Raw genomic sequence first — 20,626 nt, forward strand, 5'->3', positions numbered from 1 at the left:
ACCTGACGACGGGCCGCGAGCCTCCTTCCCGCGGGCCCCCGGCTCCGCCAAAGCGATCAGGCCTCATTATTTAGGAAGCTGCCCCGGCCAGGCATCACTAATTTGGGCATCACTAATTCAGATGCCTATTCATACAAATGAGCAATGACTGCAAAGTCCTTTTGTCAGTGAATTGCAAGCAGAGACAAGAGAAGGGGGTGAAGTAAAGGGAAGGCGCTAGAACATTTGAGCTTTGTTTCCTTTCCCGAAAGGACAGTCATTGCTTCCTGGAAGCGGCGTTTGGCAGCAGGCACGGAGAATGGGAAAGATTTATTCCCCTTTGCCAAAGCTTGACAGTTCAGCTTGTGTATCTCAAATCGATACATTTCTTGCAAAGTTTCCAAGGGCTGCATTAAAAAAGCCATTTAAAAAAATGATCGTTCTGTGGCTGCAACCTCTGATGAGACCTGCCTGTCAGGGTTGAGTTGGGTCTTCTAAACTGACCAAACCCTAATGAGAAAGAAGGTGTTTTAAAAAGCATGAAAGCTAAGTGAGAGCTGACGGCAAACCGACCACACCTGCAGAGCCCCTGGCATCCCACGGCTCGTTGCTCTGTGGGGCTCCTTCTGAGATGAGCAGATGACTTGCCCCTCTTTGGGCTTCCGTGGGGAATCTGTGACGAACACAGAACTCCATCTTTCTTTGAGCTGCAGTTTGTCACGGGGCCGGGGAAAGACTTATTTGGGGAGATCTTCACCATCATCTAGGACTTCTGAGATGTCTAGCCTGCAGGCTGAGTCACTCAGATCTTTTGTGAATTTTAAAAAATTCTGCAGTTTTTGACATCTGACAGCCTTGACTTTTTCATGAGAAGTGTGGAAAGACAGTGAAAGGTCAGCTGTCTGTATTGTCATTGTTGCTATTGTTTAAATCCCCACTAGAAATTCCTTCCCTTTGGAAGTTTTATCTTCACTAGAATAGTTCCTTAGTCCTTTCAGTTAGAGAAGCCGCGTGTTCGCTGCCTTGACGTCGATGCCCATTGAGGCACACGGACATTTTACATTGTGTCTTCCCTCCGGTGTTGTGTCTGTGCTTCCTGCACTGAGGGCTGTTACCCACTTTGGTGTGGTCAGAGGCCCCTCACATTTTTAAAAAAATGTTTATTGGAGTATAGTTGATTTACACTGTTGTGTTAGTTTCAGGTGTACAGCAAAGTGAATCAGTTATACATATACATATATCCACTCTTTTTTAGATTCTATTCCCATATAGGCCATTAAAGAGTACCGAGTAGAGTTCCCTGTGCTATACAATAGGTCCTTATTAGTTATCTATTTTATATATAGTAGTGTGTATATGTCCATCCAAATCCTTCCCTCCTCATGCCTGGTAACTATAAGTTTGTTTTCTACATCTATAACTCTATTTCTGTTTTATAGATAAGTTCATTCGTAGCCTTTTTTTAGGTTCCACATATAAGCGATATCATATGATATTTGTCTTTCTCTGTCTGATTTATTTCACTCAGTATGATGATCTCTAGGTCCATCCATATTGCTGCAAATGGCATTATTTCATTTTTTATGGCTGAGTAATATTCCATTGTATATATGTACCACACCTTCTTTATCCATTCCTCTGTTGATGGGCATTTAGGTTGCTTCCATGACCTGGCTATTGTAAATAGTGCTGCAGTGAACATTGGGGTGCATGTATCTTTTTGAATTATGGTTTTCTCCAGATATATGCCCAAGAGTGGGATTTCTGGATCACATGGTAGTTCTGTTTTTAGTCTTTTAGGTTTTTTTTTTTTGCGGTACGCGGGCCTCTCACTGCTGTGGCCTCTCCCGTTGCGGAGCACAGGCTCCGCAGGCTCAGCGGCCATGGCTCACGGGCCCAGCCGCTCCGTGGCATGTGGGATCCTCCCGGACCGGGGCATGAACCCATGTCCCCTGCATCGGCAGGTGGACTCTCAACCACTGCGCCACCAGGGAAGCCCTGTTTTTAGTTTTTTAAGGAACCTCCATACTGTTCTCCATAGTGGCTGTACCAATTTACATTCCCACCAACAGTGTAGGAAGATTCTCTTTTCTCCACACCCTCTCCAGCATTTATTGTTTGTAGATTTTTTGATGATGGCCATTCTGACCGGTGTGAGGTGATAATTAGTGATGTTGAGCATCTTTTCATGGGCTTTTTTTTAGCCTTCCGTATGAGAGACGCCTCACATTAATTATCACATTTTTGCTTATTGCTACAAAACCCAGCAACAGTTCACCAAGAGACACAAGAAGATCGGTGCTCTTTTTTATGAGACACCAGAGGGATGCTGTCCCTGCCAATAGAAAGTATTCTGGGACAGAGTCTGGGAAGACAGCACAGGGAGCAGCATGTTTTTTAATCTCTTAGAACCCCCAGGTAAGAGCAGAGTAACTCAATAGCAAAACTTCAAACCCATGAACAGTGACAAAACTAGGTGACAGGATATTCCCAAGATACAATGTGGCTTTTAGATGTTAGAACAGGAAAAGCCCCACATAGTACAGGAAAGCATAGAGGGTCAGTCTGAGAGGAATAGCTGAAAGTGGGGGTCCTTTTACTGATTCCAAGAGGGATGAGTACAGGTAGCCTGAAGGGCGGTCTAAAGGATCTAGAGCTTTTCAGCCACTGTGAGCTCTGGAGCTAACCAATCAGGTCCTCCTCCAGAACGACCCTACAGTGAGAAGCTGCCCGGAGTGGAATCAAATTGGACAGGGTAGGAACAACAGAAACTTAGGGGGAAAAGTCCCCATAAGGAAACAGAAGCAGGAAATTTCAGCAGTGGTATATTTGAACATGACATGAATGTAATGGAAGAGAGAGCTTTGTAAAGTTAGAATGACACCATGTTCTAAAAGTTCAGGAAAACTAATTTCACAGGGAAACAAGCAATAGAAAAGCAGTGAGTTCAAATCCCATACAAAGTTTTTATAAGATAAAAGAAAATCAGAAGCACAATAATATTTCTAAAGAAAGCATGCCAAAAAGACATGGCTTTGGAGAAATTCACAACTGTGACCTATGTCCAAATGAGCTGAAAGACATTAACAAAAGGATATAAAACATGGGGGGAAAAAACCAACATAAATCAGAATTAGGAAAACTTAGAAATGAGATGACAGAACTCAGGAAAGAATTTTAAATGAAAAAAACGAAGAGTAAACTAGTAAGAATACAAGATGAACGTATACAAAAGGTAATTTTTAAGAGAAATGGAAGGAGAAAAACTGTAACATTTTAAAAGTAAAAAAGAGATACATTTCAAGAGAAAAGGACAGATATTGAAGAGGGGCAGAGTAATTTCAATATGTGATTAATAGGAGCCTGTGAAGAAGAAAAACTAATAAGCAAGCTTGGGTCTGAACCACTCCCATCTCTGCCTCTGTCCTCACGCGGCTGTCTCCTCTTCTGTGTCTCTCCTCCGTGTTCTCTCATGAGGACCCTTGTCATTAGACTTAAGGCCCCCAAATAATCCAGGATGATCTCATCTCGAGATCCTTCATTACATCTGCAAAGGTGTTTTTTCAAGCAAGGCCACATTCGCAGGTTCTAGGGGTTAGAACACAGACACGTCTTTTGGGGGCCACCTTTCAACCCTCTGTAGTTGCTGAGCTAGCAGGTGCCAGAAACAGGATTTGAATCTCTTCTTATAATAAAGTTGCAAAAGGAACATTTTAATATTTCCAACAAATTAGCAATTCCTGCCAAGAAACTAAAGTAGGCAGCATGCTTTATAAGTAGCAGGACAGTAGGAGGTCAGCCTATGAGCACCTGGGGACCTTGCCCTGGCCCCCCCTCTGTCAGCCTCTCAGAAGCACGCGTGCACTTCGTGAGTGAACATTCCTGGTCTCCTGAGTGAGGTGCCACTCGTTCTGTTCACAGGAGGAACCCAGGCCTCTCCGGAGCTCAGAACGCTCGTGTCTCTATTTGTAGCGCTCACACCTTGTCTAGTGCAGAACTGAAAGCTCCTTGGAGAGTCAGAAGCCGTAACCCCTGCAGGTAAAAGTGTGCAAGTGTCGTTCCTTTTGGTGCCTCTAGCATCCTGCCCCTGGGCTGTGGCGACCCCCACTAGCCTTCAAACTTGCGAGTTGCTCACTCATTCCTCTGACTCATTCATCCGACTATGTAACAAAGCTAAAGTGTGAAGGATGGTATTGATTCCATGTGTTCCTCTTACCAGCGTTCCCTCCCACAGAGGTCTCCGTGCCTTCAGCCAAAGGAGTGGATAATATGTAACTTCAGACGGGATGACAGAGCCAAAGAAAAAGACATTTTGTGGCCAGGGAGGGTCCCTCGGTGCCCCTTTGACCCCTGAGCTGGCCGAGTCTCCCCACCTCCCGGCATCTGGGGCCGGGGGTAAAGCGGAAGGTGTGTGTCCCTGCCTCTGCCTGTGTGTCCGCTGCTCTGTTAGGGGGCAAGGGCTTGGTTTGGTTTTTAGATTTTCCTGACTCCAATGATCGTCTTAAGCCTGGAAATCCAGGGATTAGTAACCTTCACAGCTCTGATACTGGGGAATATAACTGGTGAGAAAAAAAAGACCCCAGCTTTTTAGGTGAATCTATCTCTGAAAGTAGATTCCCATTTCCCCGTGAATCCTCTCGGTAAAGAAAGAACGAGGGAATGAGGAGTGCAGCGTAATGTTGACACACACGTACACGCACACTCACACGCACAATTGTATTGAAACAGAAGTGGCTTCTCCGAGTTTGATGTTTTTCGTTTCACGAGGCCTCCGCAACGCTGTTGAAGTGATTTCATCCTGCCTGTGCTCCCAGGCCACCTGCCCTTCCTCCCGCGGAATCAGCATCTGCTCGGACAGCCTCAGGGGCTTCGAAAACACTGGAATCCCTCCCCAAAGAGTCAGGGAAGAAAAGAAGGAAGGAGGGGGGGCAGTGTGTGTGTGGAATTCTCCTTCAAAGATGACGTTTTCCAGAAAAGCATTGCTTTATTGACACAAGTGTGTTAGGTCGCTTGAACCCCTGGTGCAGTCTGCCTTTTGGGCCTGGACACGTTGCTGAGGTCTGTGGAGTTAGCATGGTGAAAGATAAATGCTTCTTAGCGTCTCCCCTCCACCTCCAGCCTCCTGGTCTCCTCAGAGGATGCAGTAGTCATAGGGACTCTCCATCCTGAGCAAAGGCAGCCTGCCTTTTAGTTTCCCTGGAATAAAGAGAATCCGGCAGTGGAGGGACCAAGCGCAGCTGAACCACACATGGGAGGGTCCCTGCCCGTCCAGAACGAGAATGAGTTCTGCTCTTGTTACACTTTGCAGAGGAATGTTCTGCAGACTGGCAAGCACAGGAGATGATCCTGTGCGGTTTAAAAGAGCAAGAGGGGACAGAAAGGATGCTGCTTCCCGTTTATATGGACATCCACAGTAGATCGTGTGTGTTCTGTGGCTCGTGCAAACCCAATAAGATCTTTAGATTCGCTGTACCCCATCCATTTCTATGGAGGATTAAAAAACCTTCCTGCACCAGCCTTCCACAACCAGTTTCCATTTGCTTGCTAAATCTATTTGAGGAACATTTCAACTCTCTTCATATCTATTTTTCCTACATACTTATTTCTTCTTAAAATTGGGCTTTTTTGTGTGCATAAATATCAGGAAAGTTGAAAATAAAAACGTATCTCTCTGCCCTGCAGTTTGAGAAATGCTGCCCTTAATTGCCTCCTTCCTTTAGAAAGTCGTCTTTCAAGGGTCTCTCGCTAGGTCAGCCCAGTTGCCTCACATTCATAAATTAATTTGCAGCGATTAACCTTCACCAGTATGAATGAAAACTTGCAATATGTTAGCAATGAGTTCTAAAATACCTGAAGAGGGGACATTTTGTATTTAAGGTCAGGTGTGTGCCTTTCACAAGGAAATGACACCCAAGTTGGCTTTCATCATTTCATTGCCCATGCCACCCCTCCCCCCACCAATTTCAGAGTGAGAGGAGGGCAGCCTACCTGCCTCTCTCTGCTGTTCTCCTCCCCAAAATATCAGAAGAGATGTGTGTGTGTTTCTCTCCTCAAACCTAACTGGGTTTTTGCATTATATCCCTAGACCATCTCATCAGACCTACTTGCATGCACGAGGCTAAAATCAGTTCTAAACTGATCCTCTGAGCGTCCATAGATAAACTTGAGCTAGTTCACCAACTTGGAAATGGCAGGCGAATGTTGGTGTGCGTGGGTCTGTGCATTTCCAAAGAGGGTCGGTAGCTCTCACTGAATTCTCAAAGGGGTGCATTACCTCCTGAACTTAAGAAGTACTGCTCTCAACTGCCCTATTCTCCTTTATCAGGACACCATCACCATCATCTCTTCTTTCAGTGGAACTTTAGGTAAAATGTTGATATTTTGTTCCTTGTGAATGTTTGCATTTATTTTGATTTTAAAATAATGCATCAAGCTATCATTATTTTTTGTGATTCCTGAGTTTTCTGGCACTACCTTAAATTTTACATCCGAAGTGAGTGCCTCACTTGCCTTACCCTAATCCCAGACCTGAGTGAGCTCTTAACCCAGCCTTCCTTCCTCCGGCCTCTCGTCTGCTTCCCAGCCTGCACGTGGATAATGCCAGCCCCCTCCTTAAAGCCCTGTGCTGGGCTCGTAGCTCCTGCTGGACCCTTCACATGGCTCCCAAGAGCCCTTGCTCTAGCTTCTGAGGCTCCAGTGAGCTGCAGAAGATATTTCAGTCTCCTGAAGACATGTGACAAAATACAACGACTCTGCCCTGCCCTACCCCCCAAAATGCACTGAGCACTTCCCGTGTACCAGGCCTGGTGCAGAATCTTTATTTGGGTTATCTCACTCCATATTTAAATTTGCCCTAGGAGGTAAGTACTATTCTTGGCCCCATGTGGGGAAGCTGAGGTTCAGAGATGTAACAGAACCAGTATTTGAACTCAGGACTGTTTGACTCCAAAACCCAGGTTTCTATCTGAAATATTCCACGTCTCTCTCCACATTGGGCTTTCTGCCCAAAGGCAGAAATGAGGAGGAATGGTCTAACTCACGTTTGTGAGAGTGAGCAGGAGGCGTTGGGCCAGTTTTGCTGTCAACAGGTTTGCTGATAAAAACCCCTTTGTGGCTAAAACTGAGTGAAAGCCAGAAAAATCCACAAAATGAAGTTTGTAAGGAAAAATTTTTTTCCAGGGAACAGAATAGGACCTTGGATCTAAACATGAATGTGTAGTATTCTTGCGCTTGGGGTTTTAGCTGAAAAGACACCGGAATAACCTTCTAACCTCCACTTGGAAACTGAGTGCTGAGATAGAGTAACCTTGAGGACAAAAAATAGGAAATGTTTTGGAACGTCCCCTAGTGACAGAATTTGTGTGCTGAGAGCAGTCTTGAGCAAATAACACATCCAGAGTTAGAGGCAGACCCAGAGGAACGGGAATGCCGGAGCTTGTCAGAATCTACCCGGGACTGCGGTGTGGGCCGGGGGCACTCAGCCTGTGGGGAAGGGTTAGGAGTCAGAAAAGACCCCTGGGAAGTCTTCTGGGAAGCAGCAGCTTAACGGGCTCTGATGGTACTTTGTTTTATTTTGGAGCGTTTATTTATCCTAAGAAACTCTTCCCACTGCACCCCCTTTGCAGAGGTCAGAAAGGGCTCGGCATTCTGGATCTGCAGCTAAACCAGAACTGCAACTCAACCTGCCACAGTTGAGTTATGATTTATTATTCCTAATTCTTTTGCATTTTTACGGTGCCTTTTATGGTGCATTAAAGTGCAAGGGGCTTTTATATCCTTTATTCCCTTTGACCCAGAGGAAGTTCACTGGACATATATACAGATGACCAGGAGCTGGAGTTCTGGTCTGAGGCCCATTGTGACCTTGGCAAAGTCCCTCAACCTCTCTGAGCTTCAGTTTCTTCTGCAAATACAGTTGTGCCAACCTTAGCTCCCTCACAGAATAGTTGCTGGGATGCCATGAAGGTGGAAGTGTCACCACCAGGGTTCTTGGCCTCCTTAATCAATAGAAATTGATGAGAGACCAGACAAGAAATTCGGGCAGGGCTTTACTGGGGCCCCTGCTGCAGCAGTGGGGAGTGAGAACAAGGAACATTTTCCCTTGCTCGCTCCCTGACTGGGGGCTAAACTGGCTCCTTATATGGGGTGAGGGTAGGAGTGTGTCCAGGGGCTCGGGCCGGAGGGGTGGCCTAGGTCGTCTGCCCACGCCTTTGAGGTGTTGAGTGCAGGGGGGGCGCGGTACCCCGCTTTTGCTCCCGACACCTTGCTTTTGCCCCCGGCTCCTCAGAAGTGGCAGTTGGGCTTGCTGGTCTTTTTGTATCTTACTGTCCATAATTTACCCCAACTGCACATGCATGCAGTTATTTTTAGTCCCTTATAGTTTCTTTGTAATTTGTTGCTCCCTGAGACGCTTCTCCAGGTGCAAGCGCTGCAGCAGTGGGTCCCAGGTCCCAACCTGTCTGAGAAGCATCTGGTAATGGCAGTGAACTGCACAGATCAGAAGTGTCCCACCTGGTGAGAGTGTTGGTAGGAGAGGGTGGCAGTGACAGGCTGCAGAGCTCGCCCAAGGTGGGGTACTAGCATTGGGGTCCTTTGGCCAAACAGTCTGGCACTACCAGCGGACCGTCGTGTGCCAAGCATGATGTGAGAATCGCTGAAATCGCCTTTAGCTACACACATGCACGTTTTAACTCTTAACACATGTGCCTACCAGTTAGTTTGATCTCCCAGAAGGCAGAAGCAGCAATGAGGGGCACTGCTAATTTGGACACATGTCTGACACATGAGGAGGAATTGGCTGGCGAAGTAGAAATGATGGAAATTTCGGTGAGAATGAAAACATCATCTTGGAACTGGGTAGGGAATTGAAAGGCACGAGCAGATATGTTTTCTTGACTTGAAGAAGGGAAATGACTTAAATTGAGGGGAAAACTACCTATGGGCCCATGATCTGAAAGGGGCTAGAACCAAGTCTAGAGAATCAGGGTGCTCTTGAAAACGAAATTCGGACATATCAACCGCACAGGGCATGAGAAGGGAGGAAGACAGCTAAAGAATCGGATGAGGCCGATGAGGGGACCTTCTCTGATGATCTCAATTTTTAAATAGATCCTTTTAAATATGAAAGTAACACAGGCTTAATAGAGAGAATTGGGAAATAAAAAGTGAAAAGGGGATAGTAAACATCACCTGTAACTCAGTTGAGTGACAGTTGCTGTTAATATTTTTATGTTGCGTTATAATATTTTTCTATAAGTTGTTTGAGATTATATATGCACACATGCTATTTTGTGATTTTCCATATGAATAGATACTCTTTATAAATATTACGTTATTGGCTGCATAATTTTCTACCAGAGCTGTTGTTTACAGTTTATTTAACTATTTCCTTATTGATGTTCCCAGTTTTTCACTATTAAAAATAACACTGCAATGAACATCTTTGTGCATGAACGATTTCTCTGTATCCTAAATTATTTTCTTAAGATAGATTCTCAGAAGTTAACATTTACACGGCTCTTAAACTATCACCAAGTTATTTACTAGGAAGATCATGCCAATTTATCTTACCACTGTTTTCTGTGTGCCCGTCTGATGAGCTCAGATTTTTAAAAAGATGTATATAGTGGATGAAAGAACAAGTTACTGAAAATAAAATTTTTTATAAAACAAAAAATGAAATTTCGTCATTTACAACAGCATGATGTACCTGGAGGGCCTTATGCTAAGTGAAACAAGTCAGACAGAGAAAGACAAACACTGTATGATATCACTTATATGTGGAATCTAAAAAATACAACAAACTAGTGAATATAATAAAAAAGAAGCAGACTCACAGATATAGAGAGCAAACCAGTGGTTGCCAGTAGGGAGAGGGGAGGGGGGAGGAGAAATGTAAGGGTATGGGAGGAAGGGATACAAACTACTATGTGTAGAATAAATAAGCTACAATGATATATTGTACAGCACAAGGAATATAGCCAATATTTTATAACAACTGTAAGTGGAGTATAATCTTTAAAAATTGTGGATTACTATATACCTATAACGTATATAATATTATACATCAACTGCACCTCAAGAACAAAACAATTGAACATATAAAGGAGAGTATTTTAGATCTAGAATGTTAAAACTAAGTGAGCTAAAAACTATGGGAGATGCTTAAGAAAACTGTGTTTGGAGGGGCAGTAAAAGAATGAGCACGGTATCAGCATGCAGATTGGGTTGGGTGGCAAACAGAAAACAAAACTGGGCAACTTCTCTCTTCCCTCAAGCAGGGTGATTGTCAGACTGAAACAGGTAGTACAAACTGACATGAGGGAATTGAAGCCCAAGATGGGTGAATTGATTGTAAAAGTGAATCTAAGTTGTTCTAAATAAATTCAAGGCTCTTGGCCCAGACAGATGACATTCCAGAATAAAGAACTTACAAGGGGGAAAGGCCGCTGGCAGTGATCCCTAAGCATTGTGGGAAATGGAAGAGGCACTAAAAGAAAGAATATGAGCCATTGTTTACCTGACACTCAGAGCAGAAAAAGGCAGTATGTACAGACTAAAAACAGCTAACCTGTTATAACTTTCAGATGAAACTCAGGAGAGATCTTCAAACATATATGTTATAAGCACTTAGGACAAAGTTATCCCTTAGGAACCAACCACCTGCCCCTTCTCTTCATCTTCTTCAATAAGGTTGCTCTAACTTTTGTAGTTATTGTATTTCTGGACATCAAGAAAGCGTTTTATTTGAATTTCAGATGGTTCCATTTATGGCTGAACTGGAAAGATGTAGTCCAAATATCAGAGTATTTACACGCGTTGATAATTGAACACCTGTACCCAAACGGAGCCAATAACTGGATCAGTCTCCAGCTGAAAGAAGGTGGCTAGTGTGTCACCAGGGTGCTCTCATGTCAGCCCTCACCTAATCAGCGCTTTGTCGGTAACCTGTTGAGATGACAGATGCTAATCAAAGCCACAGATGACATGAAGCTACAAAGTATTGATGATACTAGAGATGGGTCCAAATCTGGAGGGACTGCTGCAGGCTGGAATGATGATGGAGAATAGCAAGATGAAATCTAATACTGATTAATACACATCCTCACAGTGGGGTTCCAGACAGCAGCCATATTTGTGCAGGGTAGGGAGATTATAGAGATGATAATGGCAAATAGCTATTAAGTGCCTTTGCTCCATGCCAAATACTGTCCTTTGTATTTTATATCGTCATCATTTGTATCATCTTACTCTATCCTAGCTTTATGTCATCTGCCGATTTGACAAGCATGTCATCTGTGCTTCAGTGCCACTTGCTTCACAAGTTGAAAGTTGTCCCCATTCTCCAGTTGAGGCGAGTGAGACACAGAGAGGTTAAGAAACTTGTCTGAGATCACACAGCTGGGAGGTAGAGTTTCCGTGCTGGTGCTCTGTGCCTACATGTTTAACCACTGTGAAAGTTCACACAGTCACTGAAACTTTTTTCTCTCTCCCTCTCTCTCTTTTTTTAAATCCTGAATTTAACTTGATGTCCTGCCAAAACACCAAATAACCTTAGACAGAGAGGCAAGGAGTCAATAAATATGGACTTCGGGCTAGACCAACTGGGTTCACATGTTGGCTCTTCCACTGGGTATGTGACTTTGACCGTGTCACTTAACTTCTCAGTGCTCCAGTTTTCTCCTCTGTAAATGAGGATAGTGAATGTTTCTATAGTACAGGATTGCTGTGGGGATTAAATGAGTTGCCTACAGAAGGCATTTAGAACAGTGCCTTTCACACAGTAAATGCTGGTAAGTGTTTGTGGTTACAGACATCCCTGGGTATCCGCATGGGGGGATTGGTTCCAGGACCCCCTCAGATACCAAAATCCACAGATGCTCAAGTCCCTTATATGAACTCGTGTAGTATTTGCATATACCCTACCTACGCACATCCTCCCATATACTTTAAATCATCTCTAGATTACTTATAATACCTAACACACTGCAAATGCTATGTAATTTGTTGTGACTACGATGTAAACGCTATGTAAATAGCTGCTAGCACACAGCAAATTCAAGTTTTGCTTCTGGGAACTTTCTGGATTTTTTTTTTCTGAGTATTTTTGATCTGCAGTTGGTTGGATGTGGAACCTCGATACGGAGGGCAACTGGAGAATCCATGTGGTGGGGTGTTAAGAGTTGGGGCCTGGTTTTCAATCCCAGCACCACCATTTCCATTTACCGTGCGTGGCAGTTTTCTCCTCTACAAAACGAGAAGGAATAACCGTTGTAGTGAAGACTCATGTAAATGCTCAGTAATTGTTAGCTATTATGATGAACAGAAACATTGTCCAGAGATAGAAAGGTTCTAGCCCTGCTTCTGGTACTACTTTTAGCAACGGGAGGCAAATGGCATCTCCAGAGGAGGCAGGCAGGCCTGTAAGGCTCTAAAAAAGGCAGTACAGAACTTCTGTTTGGACCAATGAAGGATGTTTAATCTTAAGGCAAGATGACTAAGCAAGGAAGTGATAACCTTCCTCACTATGTCAAGGGTTACGGAACTGTTCGGTGTCATCGAATCTAGTTATGAGACACCGTGGGAGGTTGGAAAGAGTCAGGGAACCTGGGGGAACTTGATCCTGATTCAATCTCTTAACTTTTCCCAGCTTCAGTTGCCTAATGAATAAGAGGCAGTGGGAGTTGTCTTCTATGATTCTGTCCTCTAAGCCACAGAATCTGCAGCCAGTTCCTGTGTACACAGAACATTTAGGATAAAGGGTGTTTTTGATGAATGTTTACTATAGCAAAAGAGCTTGAATTGAGTATTACGCAAACCAGCAACATCCTCTAATGACTCTGAGCCCCTGTTTCCTCATCTGTTAAATTGAAATGAGACTACCGTGGGTTTCACAGGGCTTTTTGGAGAATTACCTGAGGTCATACACGTGAAAACACCTTCTTAAAATGTTGTTTATTATTGCCGTTATTGCCGGGTTATAACTTTTCCAAGAATTAGAATATAAAAAAATACTCGTAAGCACCAAACTCTATTTAAAGTAACTTAATCTGTTTTCCGTGATTCAGAGGAGGCTTCAGGAAGTTACAAAAATCTCAGGGTCATTGTCGTGAGCACGGAGTAGCTCTGTCGAGAAAGGGTCCCAGCTGCTTGTAAATGGGAGCGTCTTGACCGTATTAAACCCAGAAGGGGAGAGAGATCACATACTCTAAGCCCCTCGTTTTACAGATGAAGCCACTGAACCAAAGAGAAACTGAGTGGCCGGCCCAGCATCACATGTTAATTAATGGCAGATCTGGGAATAAAATCCAGGTTCCTATCTCTCAGCATGCTTTCCGTCATTAGTTTAAACATAACTCAAAAAGTCTGAATCGAGGCTAAGAGTGTACTGATGAATGTGGCTGCTTCTTTGAACATGGAATTGGAGAGCTATCACAAGGAAGTTTAAGGGTCTGGGTATGTCATTGAAGGGTACGGCCCCATGAACTTGACTTGACCCACTTGGGAAAAAAAGTGCGGTGGAACTCTTAGTAATTTTCTTAATCATAGCAGTTCATTTGTTCTGTGCAAAATCCTTCTCAACTATGCTCTGAAATTAATTGGCGTTAAAAATGCATGTCTTGGGGTGGCTTTCACAGGCTTGTTATGTGCACAGGGAATAGCATAATGTAGGTACGGAATAATGGTCTCTCTCTCTCTTTTCTTTTTACTAGTGATCGTTAACATGTATAGTCTCCAACTTTGTTGAGCTAACATTGCAACACGTAACTGTAAAACAAGTTACATGTGATGCGTTCCTCCCTGGTCTTGCTCGTGTTCTGTTACACTAGCAACTGTCTACGCAGGATTGGCGTGTGCACAGCAGGTGCCTGTGACCAAGTAGCTAGTGACGGTAGAGCCTTATTCCTGGATGCATTAAAAGCAGAGTCTCGCCTACACCTCCCTCTTCTTCCCATGTATAAATCTCTTTCTCCAGGGATCTACAGGGGGTTTTTTTGCACTATTTTTAGTCTGTTGATAACTTGAGAAACCTCCCAGGATCAAAGTCTCAGAGGGGCAGGATTCATTTCACTCAGTCTTTTCAGAATCCCCAGTGGATGTTGAAAATCAGTCTGCATTCTGAATCTGGATGGGAAATACGTGTCAGCAGAATGTGGTGGATAAGAGCACAGGCTCCGAAACCCGGTGCCCTGGGTTCGAAATCTCAGCTCCTCTTGTGTTTCTGGTCACTGTGGTCGTGTGCCTTTGGGCAAATCCCTTAAATGCACTGGGCCTTAGTTTCATCAACTGAAACCCTCTCTCACGGGTTACTGTGAGCGTGCAGTCGGATGAACTGGTATTTATAAAGTGTTCAAAATGGTGCTGGGTGACTATTAAGTGAATTCAATGGTCCTGATTCTACGGGAGTGACTTCTCCATCCAAAGGTGTAACACCCAGGCCTTAGGGCCCTGAGGTTTGAGGAAAGGAGGCTTCTTTTTCCTCAATTAGAATGGCAGAGCGCATCCTACACCAGGACCTTTTTATTCTATTGAATTGAAAAGGGTACAGCAGTGGGACTTGACTTTGAACACCGAAGTTTATCAGACCTCTTCCGGCTCGGTGCACGGGTCCGCATTCTCTCTTTGGAAGAGCGGTGATTCTGCCTCAGTGTATCGCCTGGCCTCACGCAGGTAGCCTAGTCTGTCGGGGTCACTTTTGTAAAACTGCTAGGATTGCCATGGTGTTGCCGGGACGGACTGAGACTCGCCAGGTCCCCTTAGCCCACAAGCGTTCAGTAGGTCCCTGGTGAGGGGGTTTCCACGTGATGGTTCCACTTGCTTCGGGGGCTGGGCTGTGGGAGAGATTAATGGGAAGTGAAAAGAGAAACAGTTGTTCTTAACCGGCAGGGCTGTTTGGAGTGTGCGACTCTTCTTGTATTTAGGGAAAAGATTACTCATGCGTATTTTCTTCCATAGAATATAAAGAACCTCAAATTACTACTTGTGTACCCACCCCCTTCTCACCCGCCTCCCTCACTTCAGTGTCTCCTCTGCAGAAACTTCAGCATTTTACTCTCATTTCCCCTCCCGAGCGGGATTCGGTTCTGTATTTGCTTTGGCACTCCCTCTTCCAATAAGCTACCCCCGTCCTTTTTCCTGTTTCTGACCAAGCATCTTCTGCCCTGCGGCCCTCTTGCCCCAAGGCAGTTGCTTAGGCCATGCTTGTCTGGTCCTCACATTCGTCCCCTAAAGGCTGGCTGTGCTCTTGCCTCTTGTGTGAAGGAGAAGAAAGGAAAAGTCCCTAATAACTAATCACTCTGCTGTTCCCGTTCAAAGGTGACACCATTGAGTGTAGGAAGTCAACTCTTAAGGGTTTGTGTTGTTGTTTTTTTTAACCAGTTCAAAAGTTGAGGTCTTGCTGAACCATTTTCACACACGCCCCCCACACACACCTCACTGTGATCCCAGATATGCATTTTCAAGGTCATTGGGAAGAGCTGGGATACCTCCTATCTCCAAGGACCTTTTTTTTATTAACTTTTTAAAAATGCAATTTTTTTTAATGTATTATTTATTTGGTTGCACCAGGTCTTAGTTGTAGCAGGTGGGCTTCTTAGTTGCGGCTCACGGGCTCCTTAGTTGTGGCACACGGCCTCCTCAGTTGCGGCATGCATGTGGGATCTAGTTCCCTGACCAGGGACCGAACCCGGACCCCCTGCATTGGGAGCGTGGAGTCCCATCTACCGTACCACCAGGGAAGTCCCTAAAAATGCAATTCTTAAAGGTTACAGTTATTACCAAATACTGCCTATATCCCCCATGTTGTACAATACATCCTTGAGCCTCTCTTACACCCAGTAATTTGTACCTCCCACCCCCCGACCCCTATATTGCATCCCCCGACCAGTGGAAACCACTAGTTTGTTCTCTGTGTCTGTGAGTCTGCTTCTTTTTTGTTATATGCACTAGTTTGTTGTATTTTTTAGATGCCACATACAAGTGATATCATTCAGTATTTGTCTTTCTCTACCTTATTTCACTTAGCATAAGTCCATCCATGTCCCAAGGACCTTTTTTTTTTTTTTAATGTTATTTTATTTTTGGCTGCATTGGGTCTTCGTTGCTACAGGCAGGCTTTCTCTAGTTGCGGTGAGCGGGGGCTACTCTTCGTTGCAGTGCATGGGCTTCTCATTGCGGTGGCTTCTCTTGTTGTGGAGCACGGGCTCTAGGCACGCAGGCTTCAGTAGTTGTGGCTCGCGGGCTCAGTAGTTGTGGCTCGTGGGCTCTAGAGCACAGGCTCAGTAGTTGTGGCTCACGGGCTTAGTTGCTCCGCGGCACGTGGGATCTTCCCGGACCAGGGTTCGAACCCGTGTCCCCTGCATTGGCAGGTGGATTCTTAACCACTGCACCACCAGGGAAGCTGAGGACCATTTTTAATAGGCATTGCTTCTTGGCCCAGTCAAGAGTCCAAAACAAAACCTTGAATTCTTTAGTGGCTGTGTTTATCCTAAAGATCATAGAGCAGTAACATACTACACGTTATTATTTTACAATGCCCCTTTCTTCACGTGAAAAAAAAATCATAAAACTTAAAAAACAAGGAAAAAACTCTCAATGCCCATCTCTAATTATTTCAGTGCCCAGAGTGCTTTATTGGTGCCCTACACAGTGGACCAGTTTCAAAGAGACTTCCCCAGAGTCCAAGGAAGCCAGCTGCCCTTCTTTAAAACTAGACTTTGCAAAGAAGCCAACTGCAAGACAGAGCCAGTTGTCATGCCCAGAGGCCCTGGATCTTCTCAAGGGCATCTGAGCCATTCCATTCCCCAGTCCACCCGGGAGGAAAAGCAGCCCATCCAAATAGACCAGACAGTGCTTTGTCATGCCTGACATAAGGATGAAAGGTGCTTCTTTCCAGGATCAAACTGAAGGACACTTGTCAGAGCACACACTTGGCGTCTCCTTAGCAAGCTGGAGTAACTAAATAGAGAGACTGACGCTCCTCTTAGCAAACACTGATTCTGTCGTATTTGAACTATTAATTCATACGATATTTTAGAGAATAAAGCACTCTTGAGCATCTAGCTTCTTCTAACCCCTCAGTTCTCAGGCAGCTTGGTTTCAGGATTTCTTTTGATTCTTTAAAATTATTGAAGACCCCAAAGAGCTTTGCTCATGTGGCTTCTATCATCTATATTTACCATATTGGAAATTAAAACTGAAAATTTTAAGTATTTGTTATAATATATATGAAAATATTGCTTAACTCACTGAAAAATAAGCCAAGTAAATGTTAACATAAATATATATTTATGAATATATTTTCCAAAACCAAAAAAAATGAGAGTGGCATTCTTTGTTTTACGTTTTTGCAAGTCTCTTTAATGTCTAGCTTCATAGAAAATGGATGGATTCTCATGTCTGCTGTCATATCACATGCTGTGTAGCCTCTAGAAAATTCCACCATATGCTCATGAAGGAATGAGAATGAAAAAGGCAGAGATAACCTCTTAATATTGTTATGAAAAGAGTTTTGACTTCATAGACACCCTGAAAAGGTCTTGGGAACCCTGAAGGGTCCCTGGATCACACTTTGATAACGACTGCTCTAAACCCCTTGAATGATATGTCCAAGATTTCCCGCAACTGCAAAATCAAATAAAAACAGATTCACAGTCAGGCTTCCAGACAGAGACCCAGCCCGAGCCATCCTCTCAGCTCCCTTTCACCCACTCCTGTCCGACTCAGACTTCAAGTACCACCCCTACCAGGAAGTTCTGACATCAGCAAGTACAGTAAACAGGCGAGAGACCTTTTATCCTTACCTTGCCCTCTCATTCCCAGAGGCTCTAGCCTGATAGCTTCCCAGAGGCGAGTGCGTTGCTCTTCCTGGAAGAAGTTTCAGGGAACACTTCATTATTTGGCATCTCTGGAAGGTCAGGCCCCGCTCTGGAACATTCTCACTTTGAAAGGACGCTGGGCTACAATCAGATCAGCTCTGATTCTTTTCTTTTTTTTAACATCTCTATTGCAGTATAATTGCTTTACAGTGGTGTGTTAGTTTCTGCTTTATAACAAAGCGAATCAGTTATACATATACACATGTTCCCATATCTCTTCCCTCTTGCGTCTCCCTCCCTCCCACCCCAGCGCTGATTCTGAAGTCGCCTCCAAAGCACACTGACATTTGTCATGACTCTGAGCCCCCTCAGGTGCTCCAGGCCCACTCCACAGCTGCACCTTCAGGGCAGACCAGGAATCCGGACACCCCTGGAGCTGGAGCTGGCCAAGGAAGGACAGGGCTGTGAGACCTACGGTTCCTTAAAGACATAAAAAGGGATTTTTCCCCCCCATTTTGCCTCTAAATAAAAAGTTCATTTGATATCGCACTTTGCCACTCATGAAGCTTGGGTTTTACCTGGGATTCAGAGCGGAACCTAAGGGCTCTTCGGGTACGGAGACTCAATTTCATTAACCATTCGGAAATCTTTGCCCTTTATTTCAACTGTCTAACTGACAAGACCTTTTTTCTCTCCCTCTCTCTCTCTTTTCTTTCTGCCTTGCTGTCTCTCCAACAGGCTTGCAGCCAATGTACTGGAGCAGAGATGACGTAGCCCAGTGGCTCAAGTGGGCTGAAAATGAGTTTTCTCTAAGGCCGATTGACAGCAGCACGTTTGAGATGAATGGCAAAGCTCTCCTGCTCCTGACCAAAGAGGACTTTCGCTACCGGTCTCCTCATTCAGGTGAGGGTCTGGACTCCGGACACGGGCTCAGCCTGGAATGTCTGGTAGCCAGAGTTGGCCTTTGTCACCACTTAGCCTCCCAAGAGATCTCCACATCGTCACCGTGAACGCAAGGACAGTGACCCAGCTTAGTAGAGGACAGATCCTGCTGACGTAGGTCAGTTTGAGGGGAGAAGAGGAAGAATTTCCAGGACCGGGGGAAACTTTTAAGGTTAGGAGAAGTAACCCAGTTCGGACCTATAGACCCTGGTACTTAAGGGATCTCATTGCACCACCAAATAAGGAAGAAAATGCATTCTGACCCTCTCTCTCTGCCTTGCTTCTGATTCTGAAGACTTTTACAAGAGATGCTTGAGCGTGAGTGTAGATTGCAAACTGCTCAGTTAAAAACAAAGACAGGAAGATTTCGCTGGCGATCCAGTGGTTAAGACTCCGCACTCCCAGTGCAGGGGACGTGGGTTTGATCCCTGGTCAGGGAACCAAGATCCCACATGCCACGTGGTGCAGGCAAAGAAAACAAAAACAAATAACAAAAGACAGCAGAGGCAGGGGAATGAGCACTGCCGAGGCAGGAGGAGTAGAAAAGGAAAGAAGAATCGAGGGAACGAGAGAGAAGGGTTGGAAAGGTGGAGATCCTAGTAGCCCAGGCAAGTTTAGAAACAAATGCCCGGGACTTCAAGTGATTTCCGTTAGAAGTACTGAATTCTTTGAAGTAATGCATCTTGTAGCTTGTAGAACCCCTGAAAAATACAAGCAACGCATCTAACGAGAAAGATTTGTCAAAATAAGGGCTCCTGAACCCACATGGGAAGGTTGCATTCAGTAAGGAGCTTTTGTACCTGCAGAGTGTATTCCTGACGTGGGGAAGGTTTCAAATATACTTTCCAACTTCATTTCTCACACTTGATGGGTATTTTGAAGTAGAGATTTGGGAACTCCATATGTCCAAGGGGAACTTTGGTCTCAGGTTTCTGCCTCTTGAGTGCAGTTATTCAAGGACTGATGGGCCCTCCCTCTGTCAAGTCTCACCGCCAGCCCCACTTCGATGCAACTCGTCTGGCAGAGACCGTGTCTTCTTGACTGAGGGCAGGGGTCCCACGGGAGGTCTGTGCCCAGCTACGTTTACCCCGATTTACTCCTGGAGGCTGGCCGGGAGTTAATACACTAGCTAACCGCCACGAGGAAACAGCCCCATCACAGAGGGTAAGATAAGGGTGTGTATGGAACAGTATCGCCCCAGCTTTTCCCAATTGCAGCAGAACCGTTTATATGAGGAAATGATAAAGGGGAAGTTTCCCCCAGAAGTATAGATGTTAATGGAAACTTGAAAACGTAAATCAAGGCTGAAAAACAGATCATTGCTATGGTTTTATAAGGGACACAAACCTACCTGAAACATTTGGTCTTCAATCATTGATTCTTTCTGTAGCCTCAGAACAAGAAAACCGTCAAACAATGATATAAATAAATAAGTAAAACTAACCTAAAAGGAACCTCGATAGTTCCTTTTAATTTAATGCAAAAACACTTCCCTTTTCTGTTCCAGTGGAAACTCAAAGATTATACTCAAAGGGGCAAAGTTACCTATCTGGAGGAAAAGAGCTCTGACTCTTTAGGGTTCCGGAGAAATTACTCATGTCAGGCAAACAGAGGAAAACATAGTGATGTGTTTTAACTTGATTTGACTTAGACTTTGTAAATCTGCCTTCCCCCCACCCTATCTCAGGCGTTCCTTTTTGTTGCTGATTTATTTTTCTGTCCGGTGACCTCTCAACTTTCCTTGTGAAACTAGGTTCTCTCTGCTCAAAGCTGGGAGCGAAGATACACAGAACCTGTCAGTACGCCCTTGCCACTTTGTCAGGTCTTTGCCGGGTGGGCCACGTGGGAAGCTGGACAGGAGCCTGCTGCCCAGTTGGAGCCAGGATTGC

At 44.7% G+C, this 20,626-nt stretch overlaps 1 protein-coding gene across 2 annotated transcripts in view; it reads left to right on the top strand.

Moving 5' to 3' along the window:
* Nucleotides 1-20,626, top strand: part of ETV6 (ETS variant transcription factor 6) — a 237,616-nt gene that overhangs the window by 170,850 nt on the left and 46,140 nt on the right. For both annotated transcript variants that reach the window (XM_082849929.1, XM_082849930.1), the window contains exon 3: nt 18,534-18,698. In XM_082849929.1, coding sequence (XP_082706055.1) covers nt 18,534-18,698 — 165 coding nt within the window. The remainder of the gene's footprint in view (nt 1-18,533; nt 18,699-20,626) is intronic.

Source organism: Leucopleurus acutus (genome assembly GCF_964270905.1).
Source record: "Leucopleurus acutus genome assembly, chromosome: 11".
Classification (NCBI taxonomy): domain Eukaryota; kingdom Metazoa; phylum Chordata; class Mammalia; order Artiodactyla; family Delphinidae; genus Leucopleurus; species Leucopleurus acutus.